This window comes from Ctenocephalides felis, unplaced genomic scaffold, assembly GCF_003426905.1.
Source record: "Ctenocephalides felis isolate EL2017-DRISC unplaced genomic scaffold, ASM342690v1 CF-g0.4_SCAFFOLD_01492, whole genome shotgun sequence".
Lineage (NCBI taxonomy): Eukaryota > Metazoa > Arthropoda > Insecta > Siphonaptera > Pulicidae > Ctenocephalides > Ctenocephalides felis.
Window position 1 is genome coordinate 39,700,519 of NW_020537646.1, and position 20,823 is coordinate 39,721,341.

The 20,823-nt window shown below is 27.6% G+C and overlaps 1 protein-coding gene across 1 annotated transcript in view; it reads right to left on the reverse strand.

The window, feature by feature from the left end:
- Positions 1-155: 155 nt before the first annotated feature.
- The window catches only part of LOC113371226, a 35,151-nt gene continuing 14,483 nt past the window's right edge, over positions 156-20,823 (reverse strand). Inside the window, exons 2-4 of the mRNA XM_026611864.1 lie at positions 1,076-1,392; positions 604-708; positions 156-221 (exon numbers count right to left, since the gene is read on the reverse strand). Of these exons, the coding sequence (XP_026467649.1) occupies positions 156-221; positions 604-708; positions 1,076-1,339 (435 nt within the window). The 5' untranslated portion in view covers positions 1,340-1,392. The remainder of the gene's footprint in view (positions 222-603; positions 709-1,075; positions 1,393-20,823) is intronic.

Below are 20,823 nucleotides of genomic sequence, written 5' to 3' on the forward strand. Positions count from 1 at the left end.
TCTTGAATTATGAGACAGAATTTTCTATAAGTCGTTAGGATTATATTTCTGTGCTTATAAAATTAATTATAATATGCACTGATGAGATAGAAGTATGTTATGTATAACAAATTTGCGTTAATACAGTTTAGTAAAATGCATAGCATACGATTTTTTTAAAAATTGTTTAAATTTGTTCCATTTGTCATACCAAATATTCTGCTACAACTAGAAAGGTAACTCTAAAAACAAAAAATACTATTGAAATGAATAATAAAAACTCTTTATTCACTTGCAGTATAAAAGTTCAAATATAGTGATAAATCTTGTTTTTTTTTTTCAAAAAAAAATTAATAAATTATGTTCAATTCATAGTAAATATAAAAACCCTATGTTCAAGATATAGCAGAAATTCCAAAAACTTATCATAAATTTGAAAAAAAAATTGCTAAAAACTGTAAAAGGTTTATTTTAAAATGCAGTTGGCAGTTTAAATAGTTTTGTTATAGCTTATTGATGTTAGTTATCGCAAACTATGCAGTGCATTTTACTTAAAAACTAATAATGAGTCAAATTGAATAAAAATAGGATTTTTTGTAATTTTAGTTAAAATTGATTTCTTACCTGAACAGCGCTGTTGAGAAAGCAATTATTTTGACCAGGAGCATTTCTCAAACCCTTGGCAGCGGCACCTGGTGTACCTTCCTGGTAGATTATCGCATCATCAGTCTGAAAATACATAATAGACTCGGTCAACTTATCATAAAATATAAATAAAACATTGATTTTAAGTAAATTAACTAAAACAAAAAAATGAATAGAAAGGTGTAAGTACTAAAATTCGACAAAAGAAATTAAATTTGGAGATTAACCACCAAACAAATGTACAAACCGTTTGATTAACGAAATTATAGATTTTTGAAAAAGCAATCCTGATTGGAGAAGAAAATTCAAAGTTTCTCAGAAAGTGAAAGTAAGAAAAGTGATTTAATATCTAATGTAGATAAATTATGGAGCATATAAAAAAATCATTTGATTAGGCTACGAATTAAAATATGACTAATAATATTTTGCAGTAAAAATAATATTTCTTTACCTGATTCCTCTGAGGGCTCGCACAATCCACTTGACAAATCGTCGATATTTGCTTAATCAGTGAAGAATCAGTCTCGTCAGAAAATCTCTCTAGAGTATTTTTAGATAAATTGTAATCATTATCCGGATATCCAATATCCTGATAATTCGAGAGATGTTGGTAGTTGTTCTTTTGATAGTTATAAACATTGTTGGATGAAACTTGAAGCCGGGCGCCTCCGTGGGTGTAATTGTTGGCAACTTGAGAACCTGGTGTGTTGTCCATTTTGAGATATAAGAAGTAGATTATCTCGCTATGTGAACTGCGAAGTGCGCCATCTAAAAGAAATAAGAATTTTGATAAGGATGTAGAATATTTTCGAAATTATATTTTTTTGTTTTGTGAATAAAATTAATTATCAATATTATTTGGGTTTGTCGTGGCTTAGTGCTAAGAGCTTCGGCTCTACATCTCGGTCAGCCTAATTCTTTAAAATGACTTTATTCTTTAAAACCAACATCCTATTAATCTTAGACATAATATATTTGCATAATGGTTTCACTTTATATTCATATTTAGATGTATTCATATTTATAGATGTATTAGATGTATTAGATGTATTAGATATACAAATTTAATTAAATAACAGAACAACCAAATATAGAAATACAAATAAAGGAGTGCTAAACTAATTTAATTTTGAGTCTTGATTTTATGAAACTTGATATTACATCTTCGTTTAGAGCATCTTCAAAAGTTGAGGTCCTGTATATCCATTAATTTGCAGAAATTATTTAAAAGTTTAAAAGCTTTTCTGAAAGAAAAAAAAGAGCAGTATCAGAGACGAAGAAAAATATTTCAAAGCTAAGTAATACTCAGTTATAGCCAAAAATTGCTGTATTTGTAAGATATCACATATAATCAGTAAACAATAGATATTTATGATATTAAGGGGATGGTACTGTATTTCTTGAAGTCAAAATTAATATATTCAGAAATGTCATAAAAACTGTTGGCTTTTAGTAAATTAATCAAAACGTTGTGGAATTTATGATTGCTTAGTTGACGTATTTGTAAAGGTAATAAATTGAACAGTTGAATACCAAAACCATCAATTGAATTCAAAGTAGTATTAAGCTTAAAAGTCGATCCTTTGATAGTTCTATTTCTTGTGACATAGTGGAATCAGACATGGAAGATAAATTAAAGTACTGGGATTATTTTTTATAAAGAGAAGTGTAATAAGTAGGAATATGTTAGGAACAGTAAGAATGTTATACTTCTGAAAAATATTTCTACAACTTGTCATCGAGTTAAGAGAGAACATGATTCTTAATGCTCTTTTCTGAAGTTTGAAAACATGTTTTAAGGATGGTGAAAAACCCCAAAATTGAATGCCGTTGAATTCAGCAGTATGTGATATCCGTTTTTATCATAAAATATAAATGCAAGATATGTTTTCATGTGAAAATATTTTTCCGCCAATGCTGCACCAAATTAAAAATATATCACCAGTATCAGTAATAAAAATATATCAAATACAAATACATCAACCGTTAGGTCGCCTTGTAAAAAGCGACGTTATTAGGAAGAAGCTTTATCACAACGGCTCTGTTTATTATTAAAATTGCCTTAAAACTGATGATTTTTAATTTGATCCAGCAATCTAAAAAAAGACTATTTTCAAAGGGATTTAACTACTACTTAATATGGTGGTGAGTATCAATCCTGGAACCTTCTAGTTCTAAGCCAAAGCTCTTACCACTGGACATCAGGGAAGCCAATAGGATCCAGAAATCTAAAAAAGGACTATGTTTACAAGAGATTTTACAACTGCTTCATATGATGGTAGGTATCAAATCTGGAACCTTTTAGTTCCAGCCAATTTGATTCAGCAATCTAAAGAAGGGCTATGTTCACAAGGGGTTTTACTACTGCTTGATATGATGGTAAGCATCTAACCTGGAACCTTCTAGTTCCAAGCCAAAGCTCTTACCACCGGACAACAGGGAAGCCAACAACTATTGCAATTATTAGGTTTTGAAAGATTGCTCAAACCATAGGAAAAAATATATAAATAAAGATAATAATGCATTATTTAATAACAATGTTAATTATACTATACGCGACTACTTACTATAAATAAAAGTTTCCATACATATACTAGTTACTAAAATAACTTGCTGATGCTGTTGTTGATTCTGCAACCCGATTTTGGAATTATTCTATTAGTATGGACTAAATTTTAAGGAGCTCTTATTGCCTCAATTGCAGAATTTCTTTATTAATTGTTTTTAATGTAATTATCTGTCACCCATCACCTAATAATTATTTTCTAACTAAATAACTAAACTTATAAAATTACTTTAAATATGAAATTTATTAGATTATATTTAACCTGATTTTTTTTTATTTTTTCTTTGAATAAAAGCTCTATGAGCTACTGAAATGATACTTCTCAGCGATTATTAGAAGGCAACCCTATGGATTTCCTATTATTTTCATGTTACTTTATACTAGAAGACAACACAATAGTTGTCTTATCTATTGTGATGTTATTTTATATTAGGAGGCAACCCAATCAAGTTGCTCTTTGTAATAGTAATTTTATAGTTTAACTTATTGCAGAAATGCTGCGAAAAGATGTTTTCACTTGGAAACATATTAGAATCATACCATACATTTTCAATTTAAAATGGTTTTCCCAAATGACTATATTTTTACAAATAAATAATTTGCATCCAAATGCGATTGTCAGAAACAAAATCCCCAAAAATTGTTCACTATAAAAAGATGCAAATGTTAAACAAAGTAGATATTATCATATTTAGATATCAGTATCAGATTTTGGTCCAATACAAAAGTTGATCCAGTTGGAATGCGCAGCTGTATATACCTGATCTAATTTCTAAACTAGATCTATTATATTAATCTGTTATTCTAATAGGAGTATGTGTGCGTGCTGAACTTTATACAGAAAGGTACACAGCGGTAGCAATAACCTCGTCTACACTGATGGATATATATATATATATATATATATATATATATATATATTTTGTATGATTCTGAATTTGATGTTGACATATGTATTAACAAAGTCTAATAATCGCCATAACATCAATAAAAAACATGAATTTCTTTCAAAAATTTATTTTAAATCCATACGTTTCGGCTATAATCCTAGCCTTCATTCAGTGGAAACTAAAAATAAAATTAAAAACTAAAACAATTGAATTGGAGTGAAAAGAAAAAAATAAAATAGTAATTAGTACTTACAATTAGTTGATCTTTGTGTTAGATTGGAAAATTTAATAATCCATGGTATTAGGATATGGTAATGCACTACACTATGTATTATAAACATTAACTTGAAATTACACAATATTTTCACAAAATACTGATTTGAAAAAATCACAAATGAATATTACCATATCCTAATACCATGGATTATTAAATTTTCCAATCTAACACTAAGATCAACTAATTTTAAGTACTAATTACTATTTTATTTTTTTCTTTTCACTCCAATTCAATTGTTTTAGTTTTAATTTTATTTTTTTTAGTTTCCACTGAATGAAGGCTAGGATTATAGCCGAAACGTATGGATTTAAAATAAATTTTTGAAAGAAATCCATGTTTTTTTATTGATGTTATGCCGATTATTAGACTTTGTTAATACATATGTCAACATCAAATTCAGAATCATAACAAATATTTTTCCTGGGCTGAAAAAGGATTCATTACTCTCAGTACTTTATACAAGATAAAATACTAAAATTCCAACTACACAATTATTATCCATGGAACCACTACGTCATTATAATAGGAAAATGGTCACTCTACAGCACAACAATTGGAGATTACAAGGAAAGCAAAATCATTTTGCAGATCACAACTTGTCATTTTTTGAATTTATTAGGCGCAATTACGGGTTTTACATTTTTCACAATTTAAAAAAATTTCTAAGCTCAATTCTAAACTTATCATAAATTTCAACAAACAAGTGTTCTTATTAAGATGTCGCAAAGAAAAAATTGTTCCTAATTTTACGAAATAGACATTAAAAAATTCCAATTCATTAGTAATAATTCCCAATACAATAGTTTACAAAAAGTTAGTTTAAAATACATTACACTCACAATTAACAGGTGTATCAAAATATTTGTAATTTTAGAAACACGATTGAAAAAATCACAAATTGGTTGTGTCGCACAGTAGAAATTGATATTTTTGAAAACTTTTTATATTTAGAAACAATTAGAAACAACAAACAGTTCAATAGTTTGAAACTTTCGTATACTAACAAATTTAATAAAACTATTACAAAATAAATTAGAAAAAACAAAATAATTTTAGATAAAAATATTATTGATAAATGGTTAAAAAATTATTCTTCTATCGACATACCAGACAGACTATTGTACATATTCGCTTTAGGACCCAATTTTTCAGTTCCTCCTACTTGTCGTAATTTTAACTTTATTAAATTGCTTAGTAATTTAGAATATGGATTACAACAAATTAAAGATCCGAAAACTAAAATTCACACGAGAAATCTTTTTTGTAAAAAATTCATCCAACATATTAATTCCTTTAATACTAAAAATACAACTTACGATAATATTCTTAGAGACCTTAAAGCATGCAAAATATTTCTCAAAAATCATCCGGATATAGTGGTCACTAAAGCGGATAAAGGCAACATCACTGTTATCATAGATAAACAAGACTATATAAATAAAATATCTGAATTATTACTTGACACTAATACTTACAAAATTACCAATAACGATCCAACTGACTACATAAACCGCACGTGCCATAAATTTTTAGACAAACTTACAACAAACAAACAACTAACAAAAGAGATAACTTCTGACCTGAAAAATTTACACCCATATTTTCCCAGACTTTATGGCCTTCCCAAAGTCCATAAAAATAATTTACCTTTTAGACCAATAGTTTCCGACATTAATACTCCCCTATATAAACTCTCAAAATACATAAGTAACATTTTGACTACAATAACAAAACAATCACCACACTACGTAAAAAATTCTTATGAACTCGTTACTGACTTAAAACACAAGATAAATTATATACCAAACAACTACAAACTAATTAGCTTAGACGTAGTCTCACTTTTTACTAATGTACCCCTAGACCTTATTTTAGACGCAATAACAATCCGATGGAATGAAATTTCCCCGTTGACTTCTTTATCTTTACACTGGTTCAGGGAAACTGTCAAGTTCATTGTCTCTAACACTTATTTTGAATTCAATGGCTCTTTTTATTATCAAATTTTGGGGCGCCAATGGGGTCCCCAGCAAGTCCATCTCTAGCAGAAATATCCTTACAACTCCTTGAAAATACAATTTTTAAAAATTACAATAAACATATTTTTTATTACCGTTATGTAGATGACATTATCACTTGTATCCCTAGTGATGATGTCACTATGATAATTGATCAATTTAATAACGTCAATAAAAAACTAAAATTTACAGTGGAATTGGAGACAATGAACTCGATAAGTTTCTTAGACATAAAACTCATACGTACTACAGATAACAAACTAATAACAAATTGGTATCAAAAACCAACTAATTCCGGACGCTACCTTAATTACTTTTCTTATCATCCACTCAAAATGAAAATAGGTACTATAATAAATCTAACGGACCACGCAATACTTCTATCGGACAAAACATTTTGGGACAACAACATCAAATTAATTACAAAAATTTTAACAGATAACTCTTATCCCCTAAAACTTATAAATTCCGTAACTAGTAACAGACGAACGTACCTTTTGAATAAAATGGACAATTGCACAGTACATAACGATTTACCTGACTCAGAAACTCATTCTGGTGTAATATGTTTGCCATACATTAAAGAATTGTATGTTCCTTGGAAAAAACTTTTTTATAAATCTGGACTTCGACTTGTAACCAATTTTAGTACAACTACTAGCACTATTTTTACAAAAACAAAAACCCCATTTAATATCGAACGACTCAGAAATCTCGTCTATCAAATAAATTGTTTAGACTGCAATTTAATTTACATAGGAGAAACTAGCCAGAACCTCAATAAACGGTTACAACAACATAAAAACAATTCAAAAAACCCCAAACAATTCAAAACTGTTCTTGCAGACCATATATACACTTTAAAACACAATATGGACTTTTCTAATCCGACTATACTACAATTTGAACAAAATTTATTTAAACGAAGAATTATAGAGGGATCTTTTTTAACTATTTATAACAATAAGACAATAAATAAACGGAATGAACTCAACACGCTGTGCGACACAAATCTCTTCTATTTAGATAACATTTCCAAATTTCTTACAAAACAATAAAAGCGTTCGCGCAAAGGTTTTACAATTCGTTCCACACATGTGCAGAATCTTGGTAAAAATATTTTTTAAAAAATGACTTTCTCCATTACATCTTCAACCAGTCTACGAATAACACACTATTCATTTGTGATTTTTTCAAATCAGTATTTTGTGAAAATATTGTGTAATTTCAAGTTAATGTTTATAATACATAGTGTAGTGCATTACCATATCCTAATACCATGGATTATTAAATTTTCCAATCTAACACTAAGATCAACTAATTGTAAGTACTAATTACTATTTTATTTTTTTCTTTTCACTCCAATTCAATTGTTTTAGTTTTTAATTTTATTTTTAGTTTCCACTGAATGAAGGCTAGGATTATAGCCGAAACGTATGGATTTAAAATAAATTTTTGAAAGAAATTCATGTTTTTTATTGATGTTATGCCCGATTATTAGACTTTGTTAATATATATATATATATATATATATATATTAGGGTGGTCCTTAAAATGGTCATTTTCGAATTTCCTTGCTCCCAGGGGCTCAAATGGTTCCAAATAGATAAAAAACAATTCTCTGAAAGTTTTAGCTCTTAATATTAACGTTTAGATAGAGCGCAATTCAATCAAAGTTTGTATGGGGAGAGCATGTAAAAAAATTTGAAAATTAAAAAAAAATGTTTTAGGTATAACTTAGCTAAATTACATCTAAAAAATATTTTTTAAATTTTTGAAAATTTTGTCATGCTGTTTCCATACAAAACTTTGATTGAATTGCGCTCTATCTAAACGATAATATTAAGAGCTAAAACTTTCAGAGAATTGTTTTTTATCTATTTGGAACCATTTGAGCCCCTGGGAGCAAGGAAATTCGAAAACGACCATTTTAAGGACCACCCTAATATATATATATACAAATTACAATAATCGTTTAATAGTCTAAATATATTTTGTACCTATTTATCAATGCTTCTGCCTTTGGCGTTTTCTTGGTTTCTTTATATATGAGTGGTCAAACGCGTTTGGAATATTAATTACCTATCAGGTCTTAGAATTTTAAATACATTTATAGAACAATTATCAAAAATCTGTGCATAACAAGGCAATAACATTAAACACATTTGGTAATAAATGGGAATAATAATAAATCTTCCAGGCATTTAATACGTAAAAAAATAAAAGTATGTAAAATTTTTAATTTACATTGCAAGGTTTTTATAATAAACTACTATTTAATTATTATTCCCAAATTAAATATAAAAATAAGTTAATAAATTGGATTAGGGGAGACTGGATACAATTCTGTCACTTTTTTAAATCGGCTATAATTTTATTAACTTACAAGTTATCTGGGAGGAAAGTTAATTAAATGCTGAACATTTGTCTTCGTGGGAATACTGAAATATTTTCCTTAGATACAATGGATTTCACGTCCACACCTGAAAGACGGTTGTGACAGGCATAAAAATATAGGTTAAAAAAAAAATTAGATTTTTGAGAAACTATTTTTGACAAAAAATAACTTTCTTTTGAAAAAAAATTTTTTTTTTGGAAAAACTAAACTAAACTTTTAACCCTATATCAAAATCCTTATAGTTTAGCTGTTGTGCCGACTGTCACTACCCTGGAACAACCGTACCCAGTTTCCCCTACTATTATAGCCCCTACATTTATTGCTTTTACATTTTGATATATTCAATTACAATTTTCTGCAAAATAAATAAAAATTGAAATAAATATGCACTGCAAATGCACTGAAAGTAACAGTATATATTTAAGTACAGTTTACCTATGCATAAATTGTATTTTATTACTATCAGTCTAGTTTAAATCGAAGCAAATCATAACGGAGTTCTGAATCATTCCAATCAAATGACACTCAATATTTATCAAGAATTTATGTTTCAGAGTTGATGATACGTTTTTTAATTAATATGCATTCTAAAAAAATGATACATTTTAAAGTGGTTCCAGTTCTAAATCGACGTGTCAACAAGTTCTATAAAAATGTAAATTGATTTACGAATTCTAAATTAAAACTTTTATTAGATGAAACAAATTAATTACAGAATATATAATAATATATATTAATATATATATATATATATATATATATATATATATATGTTGCTGAATTAGTCAAGGAAAGGATTTTTTGTAAATTTGAGAAATTATACTAAAAACGAATATAAAATATGGTTGTGTTATAAAGTTTAAGTTAAGTAAAGCAATATTTTCAAAAAGATCTACATAATATGTCATGTTTGTGCTACCTGCAAAAGAAAAAACTTTTCTATTTTTATGTTCTTGCGAAAAAGTATACTGATGCACCCAGCATTAAATGAAAGACAAATTGATTCATTTGGTGGAATGTTTTTTTTTTTAATTTTTTATTTGAGCAATTCATATACTGTATCTCAGAAAATTTAAGCCTGAACACAAATAACCTATTAATTTTGATACTATCCTATATATTGATTGGGTTTCATAACATTATTTCTAGGTAAACTCTATTTCTAGTTTGCCTTTATCTTCTTCATTTAATAGCGTGCATAATTCAAAAATAATAATTTTTGCCGATTAAGACAAATATTGGCATAGTATTGTATTGATAACTATTCTGAAGGGTTCAAAATAATAATAATAAAGCAAAAAATATGACCAATATCGAGTTTATAAATATTCTAATTTACTAAAACTACGAGCAGTAAAAGTTCCTTATTCACGCTTTCTGTACTGGCGTTTTCCCTATTCATGGATTTATTTGATTTTAACTAATGAGTATATACATAATATACTTGTATAAAAGGATTCTAATGGGAATCCAACCAATATCTTGTGTTAATGCCATTAAATAGATTAATAAAAAAAATCGTATCAAAACTTTTCCTAAAGAGTATAATTAACTAATACCGCTAAGGACTGAAAATATATTTGAGAACGGATTCGAACGATTAAGAAATTGTTTGTTAAATTTGCACATCATATTCAAAAAGGGCTGCAACAATTATTGAAAATCTCATATTTAATTTAAAAAAAAAAATAGTTTAGTGAAGGTTGCGACATGAAGATTGATTTGTCTTCGGAACAAAGTTTCATTATTAAAAGGCTAACTTCTAAAATATGTCTGCTTTTTACTTTTGAATACCAAGTTCTTCATGTTGACTAAGAATTTGAATAACTAATCAAAAAGTTCAAAAACTCGAATTAAACTTATTTTTATATACATTTATTATTTTTATTTGTCACCTAAGTTCTAATTTAATTCAAAGCGCATTTGCTAAAGACATGCTATGATAACAAAAATAGAAGTCTAATAATTGCATTTCAAATCTTCAGAAAAAAAATCTATAACTAAATAATAAACTGCTCATTATTAATTGATAATTTTAAAACTTAATTATTAATCAGCTATGCCACAACATGATAATTATTGTTATTTAGCAAAAATAAAAATAAAGATTGCAGATATAAAATATGAAGAAGATATCGAATTTCATATTCTGTTGTGTTGAGGCTATCTAAAAAATTCTCATAACAATTTCTAATTAAGTCGAACACTTGGATTCTGATAAGATACTAGGAAGAAATGTGCAGTTACAGAAATGCAAACTGAACCAACCAATAACAGTAACATCGTTTTAGAAACTTATTTTATCTTAATAAAATTTGTTATATAGAGTATTTACTTATTTACATTAGAATGTTAGAGTTCCACAGAAAAATACAGAATTTTTTTAAATGTCATTTTTTTAAATAACTACTTATGAAATAATTTAATTTTAATTTAATTAATCTGCAGTTTAATTAAATAACTACTCGAGATACAATATATCAGTTTGTCTTAAAAACTAAAATTATTAATAAAATTAATAAACATAGTGCCTAAAGTTAAATTACTTGAAGTTTCTTTTTATAAACAAAGAGAAGAGAAAAATTAGAATTAGGGAATTTGGAGAAAATTGAAGCTCTTGTTAAAATTATAAATGTAAGAAATTAAATGCAAGTAATATAAATTCTTATGCTTTCTACATTTATATTGAGAAAAAATTCTTATATCATATATTGGGGCAGAAAGCAAAGTTGAGTAAAAAGCTCTAAGACATTGCTTAAAGCTTTGTGGTGAATTTGGCATTTCACTACGATGTATGAAATGTAGATTTTTGTCGACAAAATATCTTTTATTGAAACATTTGCCTCTATGAATCCAAAATAACAAATTCTGATTTTAATTTCACATACATACACATGCATGCCATATTATGTTTGATATGACAATTTGATCAGAATGGCTTGCAACATAAATCACGGAAAATATTTATTATCGATTTTGTTAATTTGTATTACGAACAATTGAATACATCCAAAAAAATTAAAAATTAAATTATTGAATTTTAGTATTAAAAACGAAAGCGAGTAGAGAAAAAAATCGATACGTTTTGTCAATTTTCCATCAATTTTGTCAATTTTATTTCCTAGCATTTCTCTACTTAGACTCTTAGTTTCTCCTATTGCGTTTTGATATTTTTATGTTAAAACTGAATACTGCAATGTAAATCGCATATAATGAGCGTACTGTTCTTGTCGCCTTAAGGCTTTTAAATTTTCCAGTAGCATTTCGAATAAAGCCGCTACTGAGAGACATACATGTAGAACATTGATGTCTATTGTCATTAACATTAGCACGTGTAGCAAATAATATATTAACAACAAAACCGCTTAAACAACATCACAAGCCAACAACAATATCACCATAGTCGTTGTTTTAACAAAAATGTAATCAACGCCCAACTGTGATGGGATAGCGTATTCATTTAACAAGACGGGAGCTGGAATAAAACTTATTCTATAAGGTAACCAAGTTTAAGATTATATACAATTAGTTTTTATAAAAGTACAATATTAGCGAATTTTACTCTTACAGTAAAGTAGTAAAAATAATTTAATAAGTTCTTGATACAAAATACTTCTTGCATTAATATAATTTTTTTTAAATATAAATTTATGCAAAAATATAATATAAAGAGAGTTTTAAAAGTCCGCGGGTAAAAATGTCCGCCACCAATGTCTCAAAAACAAGTAAAGTTAACAACTTTTTCAGAACAATATTTGAAAGTAGAGGAAAAAGAATGTATAACCATCCAAAGCCATCCATCCATCATCTTGATTCTTACGATGCTGCTATCAGGATATAAACGACAGTATTTTAAAATCCGTAACGAAAGTATTTACTTTTGATAGTTTTAAATGTGAGCGCTATTGTTTAGTATACGAGACCATAACATAGTATTTAGGTAATTATTGTTTGAAAGATGTATTGTTAATTTTAGGTTAGATTCAACAGTTTTTTATATAATTGTTATAAGAGCTTAAATGTGGGTTGGGTAAAAGAACCAATTTAATCCTGGCAAAAGTGTAAACAAAAATAATTCATAGGTAAATAAAAAAATAAATTAAATTAAAAATAACTATTTTACAAAAGATAAATTAAATAAATAGTTATTCTAACTCTATTGATGAATATTTCCGACGAAATACCAGATAAAGGTTGTACACAGTATTATCTCTGTAAAAAATGTACTCATGAAATTTATATTTTGCATTGGTTGAATAATGTAGCTGTTATTTTGTAAAATCTCTTCGAAGTTAAAAATAAAACTTTGGACCTGTTTGCCCCAGGCCATTTTACCCCGTCTATGGGGTAAAATAGAAATGGTATCAAATTTTTGAAAAACAGAAAAAAATATATTTCTACAATGACGAATTAGCTGGGAGTTTTACTGAACATAGTCAGATAGTTGCGTGTTTGATTGTTATTTGTTGTGACATAATTGGTTTAGTTTTTACAATATAATTACTCAAAGTCAAATTAAACTTTTGTGCCTCCGCCCTACCCTATATTGAATTCAAATATAAACACGTATCAAGTAAATGTGTTAGTAAGTAATTTTTATGAAAACGAAATAATATTCCACTTAAATATCAAAATTTATTCCGCTTAATTGTCATTTTTTTAAATTAATATAGCTTCATTTACAAACTATTATAGCAAAGAGAATTGAAATTTACATCGTGATAAAAAGTTGAAACATAATACAAAAAGTAAAAATATAAAACTCAATGAAAAATATATGAAACTGTTGAATAATTTTTTAAAGAACATTTTATTACACTTAATTAAAAAAAATACTAATAAAATTGAAATCGTAAACGAGTTGTTGATTTTTTGTTTTTTTAAATAATTTAATAGATTTTTAAAACAAATATATTTCACTTTAATACCATAATTAAAACGATGTAGAAAAAAAGGAAAAGACAAATACGAACAGTTCATGGCGAAATCGTAATCGTGTTCTGTTAAATAAAAATTATGTTTGACAAAATGCATGAATAACTAATCAAAAAGTTCAAAAACTCGAATTAAACTTATTTTTATACAGATTTATTATTTTTAAAGTAAAGTAGTGAAAAGAATTTAATGAGTTCTTGATACAAATATATAATATATGAATACATTTTTCAATTGAAGTTATTTTACTTAACTGTCCAAATCTTCATGATCAATGTAATATAAAATGAGACAGAAAAGATGAATACGAATTATTATATTACTGCAAATATATTATACGTAACAAAAATATGAAAAAATATAATGAGATAAAAAAATTGTTCAAAAATTATTAGAAACATTTCCAGTAAAAATTTGACATCGAAATACAGTTATAATATTGCATTTACAATTTAAAGTCCAATAATTTTCGCACCGAAATAGAAAGAATCTTTGTAACCCAAAAAGTGGTAACATTTTGCCAAGCTTTGTACTTTTTGTACACCATTTAAATAATTAATCTTCTATATATATATAAAAATAAGTCGGGTTTTCCTTCCTGACGAAATAACTCCAGAACGCACGAACCGATTTGGACAATTTTGCATTCGTTGGAAGGCTTCATGCTCCGCAAGGTTTATAGCTAAGAAAATTAGTGGTGCATGGCATCGTGCCCTAATGCAAATTGCTGGAACTTCACGCACCGTAATTAAAAATTTGAGTAATAAAAATAATCAATAATTGTTTTAAATAATTGCAAATAGATTATCTTCTATATATATAAAAATAAGTCGGGTTTTCCTTCCTGACAAAATAACTCCAGAACTCACGAACCGATTTCGACAATTTTGCATTTGTAGAAAAGGTTCGGGCTCCGCAAGGTTAATAGCAAAGAAAATTAGTTGTGCATGGCATCGTGCTTTAATGCAAGCTGCTGGAAATTCACGCACCGTAATTAAAAATTCAAGTAATGACATTAGTGAGAATTATAAGAATTTTGCTTGGTTAAGTCAACTAGCAATTCTTGCCGCAAAGAATAATGATATATACACACTGAATTTCACCATTTAATCAAAAATTGCTGGCGATTTGGTACCAATGATTCCGACTGGTCTTCCGTTTGACTTCAAACGATTGCAATTTCCAGTTTGCCTTGCGTTTGCAATAACAAGTTGCAAGGCCAATCGCTTAGTGTTTGCGGGATAAATTTCAAATAGATTATTTAGAAAATCATTGTTTTTCACATGGGCAGTTATACGTTGCCTGTTCACGAGTTGGAAATCCGCTTTGTTTGTGTTAACGTCAGACCAAAAAACAAAAAAATGTGGTTTGCCAAAGAGCACATCAATGAAACGATTAATTTGCGGATTCACTTTCATTTACTTAGAGAAGTTCAACTAAAAAACACTTCGATTTTTGTAATAGAAATAAATTCATTACTGTTGTATAATAAAATCCAATTTTTTCTTTCCAAATATAAAACAAAAAAATTTCTCATCTTTCTGACGAAACCATCTGGTGGCGAAACGGAGTTCGTCGGGTTTGCTAGTTTGCTTATAAAAACAATATATGATCGATGAAGATTGATAAAGTTGAATCGAAATAATATATATAAAATTATAAATTGGTCAATAATAGTAATGCAGACCTAAATTTTATGATAGATCAATTTTATATTATCTTTCAAAAATGACGGCCCTGCACAATTTTTATATTGTATTTTGTATATTATTATCGGTCTGCGAGGCATTAGCTATGGCAATTTCAGTCAGGAGGGTTGGACTTCATTGGACGTACATGTCTATTTTAATATTGTTACCTTTTTATCCACATGAGAAAAAAAATGTAATATCGTTAATGATTCTGATCCTGATCCTGATAGCCAACATACAATCTTTATGTTTGTAGGTTTTGACTATCATAGATTATTCAACGTTCTTCCAACATAGAACGTAAGGTAAACCACTGTATGGTTCATTAATTCGTAATCATTCAGTTCGATATAAAATATAAATAGATCTTAATATTAATATAGCTTTAACCTCGTTTTAACCAATACCAATAACTAATTGGAGTTGATATTCAATAAATATGTTGATCATATAATAATATTGAATCATAAATATTGAATAATATATAGTATAAAATCTCATAAATTCATTATTAAAATCAATAATATAAATTCAATTCATTTCTAAATCTTTTCAGATCATATCAGTATTTTTTAAACTGCATCTACATTTTGGTAAAAAAAAATAAAAATTGAGGTAAAAATTTAATTTTCTATATTGGCGTCAAAAAAAGAGTAGAAGGACGAATGGCTCATCACATAACACATACCTCATACCTTCTATATAACAATTTAAGCAAAAATGCAATCAACTCCTGACTGTGACGGGCGTGCGCCTATTAAATGAAAAATATCTGTTCTCTGGCAATCCGCTTCGGAATGTAATTAAGTATAGTGAATATGTGCTGATGTAATTACACTAATCAAACATACAAAACAACTCGACTCAGGAATCCACAAAAATAAAGGTAAGCGCGGAGCGGTAGCATAATTGCAAAAAGGCAAACTGAGAAAAAAAGACATTTTGCAAGAAGATATGCATATGGATAGATTTTTAGAAACTTGAGGAAGAAAAAATTCTGTGGAAAAAAACGCATTCGACATCTAACAGATTGTTGTGTAGTTGTTAAGAGATATTATTAAAATACTAGCAATTATTCTTTTTTTAGTATTTTAGAATATAAAATAGCGCACTGTCCGATATTTTTTCTGGATTTCGAACATATACAACAAAATATGATTAGATACAAACAATGTTGTTTAAAAGTGATAAGAATTTTTTTGGTATATTTGAAAACATTTTGAGGTGTTCGTCACGTAATGGTAAGGTGCATCAAACAATGGTATCATCACAATTATAACAGTATTCGCCTGTTTTCTAATAATGTATCAAATCAAAAGCAGAATAAGTTCGAATATTAGTGAACTTAACTATAAAAAACTAGAATAAACGGTCTTTTATTTTAATTTACATTCCAACAAAAACTATTTACTAATCTAGAATTATTTATAAGGCCTTGTTAAGCATAGGGTAGAGCGGACACAAAGGTCCAATTTGACTTAGAGCAATTATATTATAAAAATTAGAAACCAATTATATCACAACAAATAACACATTGCACAACAAATAACACATTGCACATATCAAACAAACAACTATCCGACTATGTTCAGTATAACTCTCAGCTATACCATTGTAGAAATGTGCTTTTTGTCGTTTTTCAAAAATGTAACACCTGGTGCTTTTTACCCCATAGGCGGGATGAAATGGGACGGTCAGGGGGCAAACAAATTCAAAATCTCACTTCTAATTTTAACGAAATTTCAAGAAAAAGCTAAATTATTTAATCTGTGCGAAATATAAATTGTATAGACACCGCACATAATCATGATCTAATATTTTGTCAGAATTATTCAAGAGCAAAGTTAGTATAATTAATATCTCTTGTAAAATTGCCTTTGTACACATTTTTTACAAAAATTACACCTTGGTCCTTTTTCAACCACCCACGCTTGAAGCTTTTATAGAGGTTATATTGAAAAACTGAATCTAAAAAAATATAAGTAAAATATCTTAAAAAAGCCATTAAATACCGTAAACTTAAAAATTATATTAAGGTATCGTAAACTAACCAATAGTGCTCAAAACCAAAAAAACTAAAAAAAAAAAGTTTTCTTATGAATTTTCAAACATTGCCGTTTATTTGCAGATAGCATCTTGGTAAGAATCAAGGTGATGGCTTTTGCCCTCTACTATCAAATATTGTTGTTAAGAAATTCCTAAATTTACTTGATTTTAACATATCGGTAATGAACCTTTTTGCCCGCGGACCTTTAATCCCCGCTCCACACTATATCATATAGTGCAAAAATAATTTATAAAGAGTAAATTGAGAAATAAATTCGAGGCTGATGATTAGGTAAATAATAATAATTATTCTTTATACAATAAATAAAAGGTAATCGTTATCACATAAAATCTCCACAAAAATATTAGTGTCCATCAAAATATGGGCTAATCAGAAACCACTACATTTTATATTTTATAATATTTGCGATGTAACATTTTCGATGTTAACATTGAGATATAATAGTTTCGATGTTACGCGGTAATGCATTAATCAATTTAAATAAGCAGAGAAAATCTATTTGAAGAAATACTTTAAATTTAAGCAATTCAATTAAATAAAACTGAATTAGTAATGAAAATGTTAATTTCTTTAACTACATACTTCAATATTAATTATTATTATATTTCTGATAGAGTTTATTTATCAGCAATCAGAACTATTGAGATGTTCTATGAGGTATTTTGGAACGCTGAATTTTTCTAAGTACTCGTAAATACTATTATAAGACAATCCACCGATTGCGTAACTAACTGAGATATAGTTTATAATATTAATTTTTGAACGCTATTAATTGGTCTATGTTAATTTTTGAACGCTATTAGAAAGCTATCACACGGTTGTCTAATAGTAATATTTCAGCTATGCCCACGAAATGCAATTTTCACTTGTGATTATATTTGGGATCTTTAACGTCAACTAATAATTTGGTATAATGCTGCTTGATATCGAGCTTGACCGAAGTTGTAATCAAACCCGGAAATAGCCCATGTCCTTAACCGTTTACATTACGGCGGATTAATAATAAAAAAGTATTCTAACCACTTATTATTACTACTACTATTTTGTAATAAGTAATGAATAATTTATAAATCTTGCATATAAACTTCGTGAAGATCAGCGCTCTTTATATTACAAATCTTTCATATTTATTATATTTATATGCTTTACAGTTATTAAGATTATGTCACAACCAACTGCCTACTCTGCGTAAGATTATATAACTGTAGAATCATATTTTTAGTAATAAATAGAATGCGAGTTCTGTAATAGAGCAGAATATCTGTTTCAAATTACTTTATGTTCATTGCCTTTTAAATAAATTAAGGATCAAGACATCGGATAGAGACCAATAGACCCATTTCTCTGAAAAATGACCCGAAATCTGATTCTTTTACAACCATTCGTTTTCGTAACATGAGTATGTATATGTATATATAATAGCTATATAAACACGAACAACTAAATATTCAATATGATCTTGAAATTTGAAAGTTGATTGACCAAAGACATTTAATGGCAATGAAAATGTTGAAAACATTCTATAACATTGATTAGAAGATATTCATCTTTTTTTAAAAGATATTCATCTTTTTATGGATATTGTACATTTGTTACTATTTGGCATTATCATTTCAATTTCATTTTTATCGACTCCATATTCATACTTAGAAATAAATTTTATAACTCCTGTATTTATATCTTGTATTCAACTTGTATACAACTAAAGAATTGCGTTTATATTTGTTAACTTCCCATAGGGTAAGTTATTATAATCGTCCAAAAATCAAAATTGAAAATTTTTACATTTTTTCACGTTTTGAAGGTTTCTGAACATTTCCGCATACCTAAGAAAAAATGGATGTGTGTGGGTGTATGTATGTATGGATACAATTTTTCGTTCACGTTTTCAGGCGCACTGATCAACCGACTTCAAGCGTTCAAAAAACATTCGATTCCTATTAATAGGGAGATGTGTTGATTAGTTTTTGGCAAAAGCGGGTCCAGTCGTTTCGGAAATACGGAGCAAAGAGTGCAGAAAATAAAAATCAAGTTTTTGAGAGAACGGAGCTTCGGATTTGAATGATTCAAAAAACTTTCTGCTTGTGTTGACGAAACGATTGCTTTTGGAAAAAAAATTATTTCCACAAAAAAATTTTGTGAATATCGAAAATAAATCGATATTTATTATTTTTTACAGCTAAAGTTCTAAAGCTCACTAGTACTTCAAATAAATAATTTTAACTTTGCATTTATATAGTTTATATAATTCTTATAAATATCAGACAATGTCTTTCATTTTAAATTCGATTGATTAAGTTTTGTTTATTTAGTTTTCTGCAAATGTATAAAAATTACAGTAAATATAATAATCTATTTGAAAATATTTAACATTCCTCGAATATTCATTACGGTACAGGAAGTTCCAGCAATTTGCCTTAAAGCACGATGCCATTCACCACTAGTTCATCTATGATTTTAATGGAGTTTTATTTTAAGTTTCAGTTTCTTTGTATTAGCTTTATAGAAAAATTTCTCTATATACGTTACTATATGTTTCGGTGTATAATCTCATGTTTTAGAGAGATTTGACTCTCTTTTAATCATAACCAATGCATGAACATATGAAAAATGAAACTCATAATTTATAAGTATTTTTAACATATTTGTAACACCAATTCATCTATGCTCAGTTTGAACATATCTTTTCCTTGAAATATTTTTAATAATTTAGGGTTTTCAAAAGAAATCAAGACCGTGGTTATTCGAGACGCTTAAGTCTTCTTGCATTGCAATTGGTGCTGTTAAATTTATTAATAAAACGATAAAATAAAAGTAAAAATCAATATTTCATTATTATAACTCTATTTTATTATTGTAGTTAATATCTCGTGTCTTGTACCTTAATGATTTAATGTGTATTCAGAAACAGTCACAGCTTCGTTTCAAGTATTTTTTAGATTAGCACTAGACATGAGGACATTTCATTCGACATTTTGTATTGAATATCAATTCGTACTTAATGCCAAAGGCCTACAAAAGTTATTTAATTCTATTCTCTATTGTATGCCAAGACGTCTCATGAAAATAAGTTTTTATGAGTTGTATGTTTGTAAAACCGGCGCGAACTCTCGGATACAATTCAATGTTTCTCAAAGTATATGTAGACAAATAATAATTTGAGAATAGTTTGATTTGTTGTTTATTATTTTGCTTGAATTTCGGTTGAGATTATATAATTATTTAACATTACTGTTTTATCTACATTTACCACAAAAACAATTAGCAAAACACGAAAAAAACAAAGATCATCTTATAGAATAGATATCAATAAAAAAAATAGCAAATTGAAATCAGGGTGAATCGGTTTAACCAAC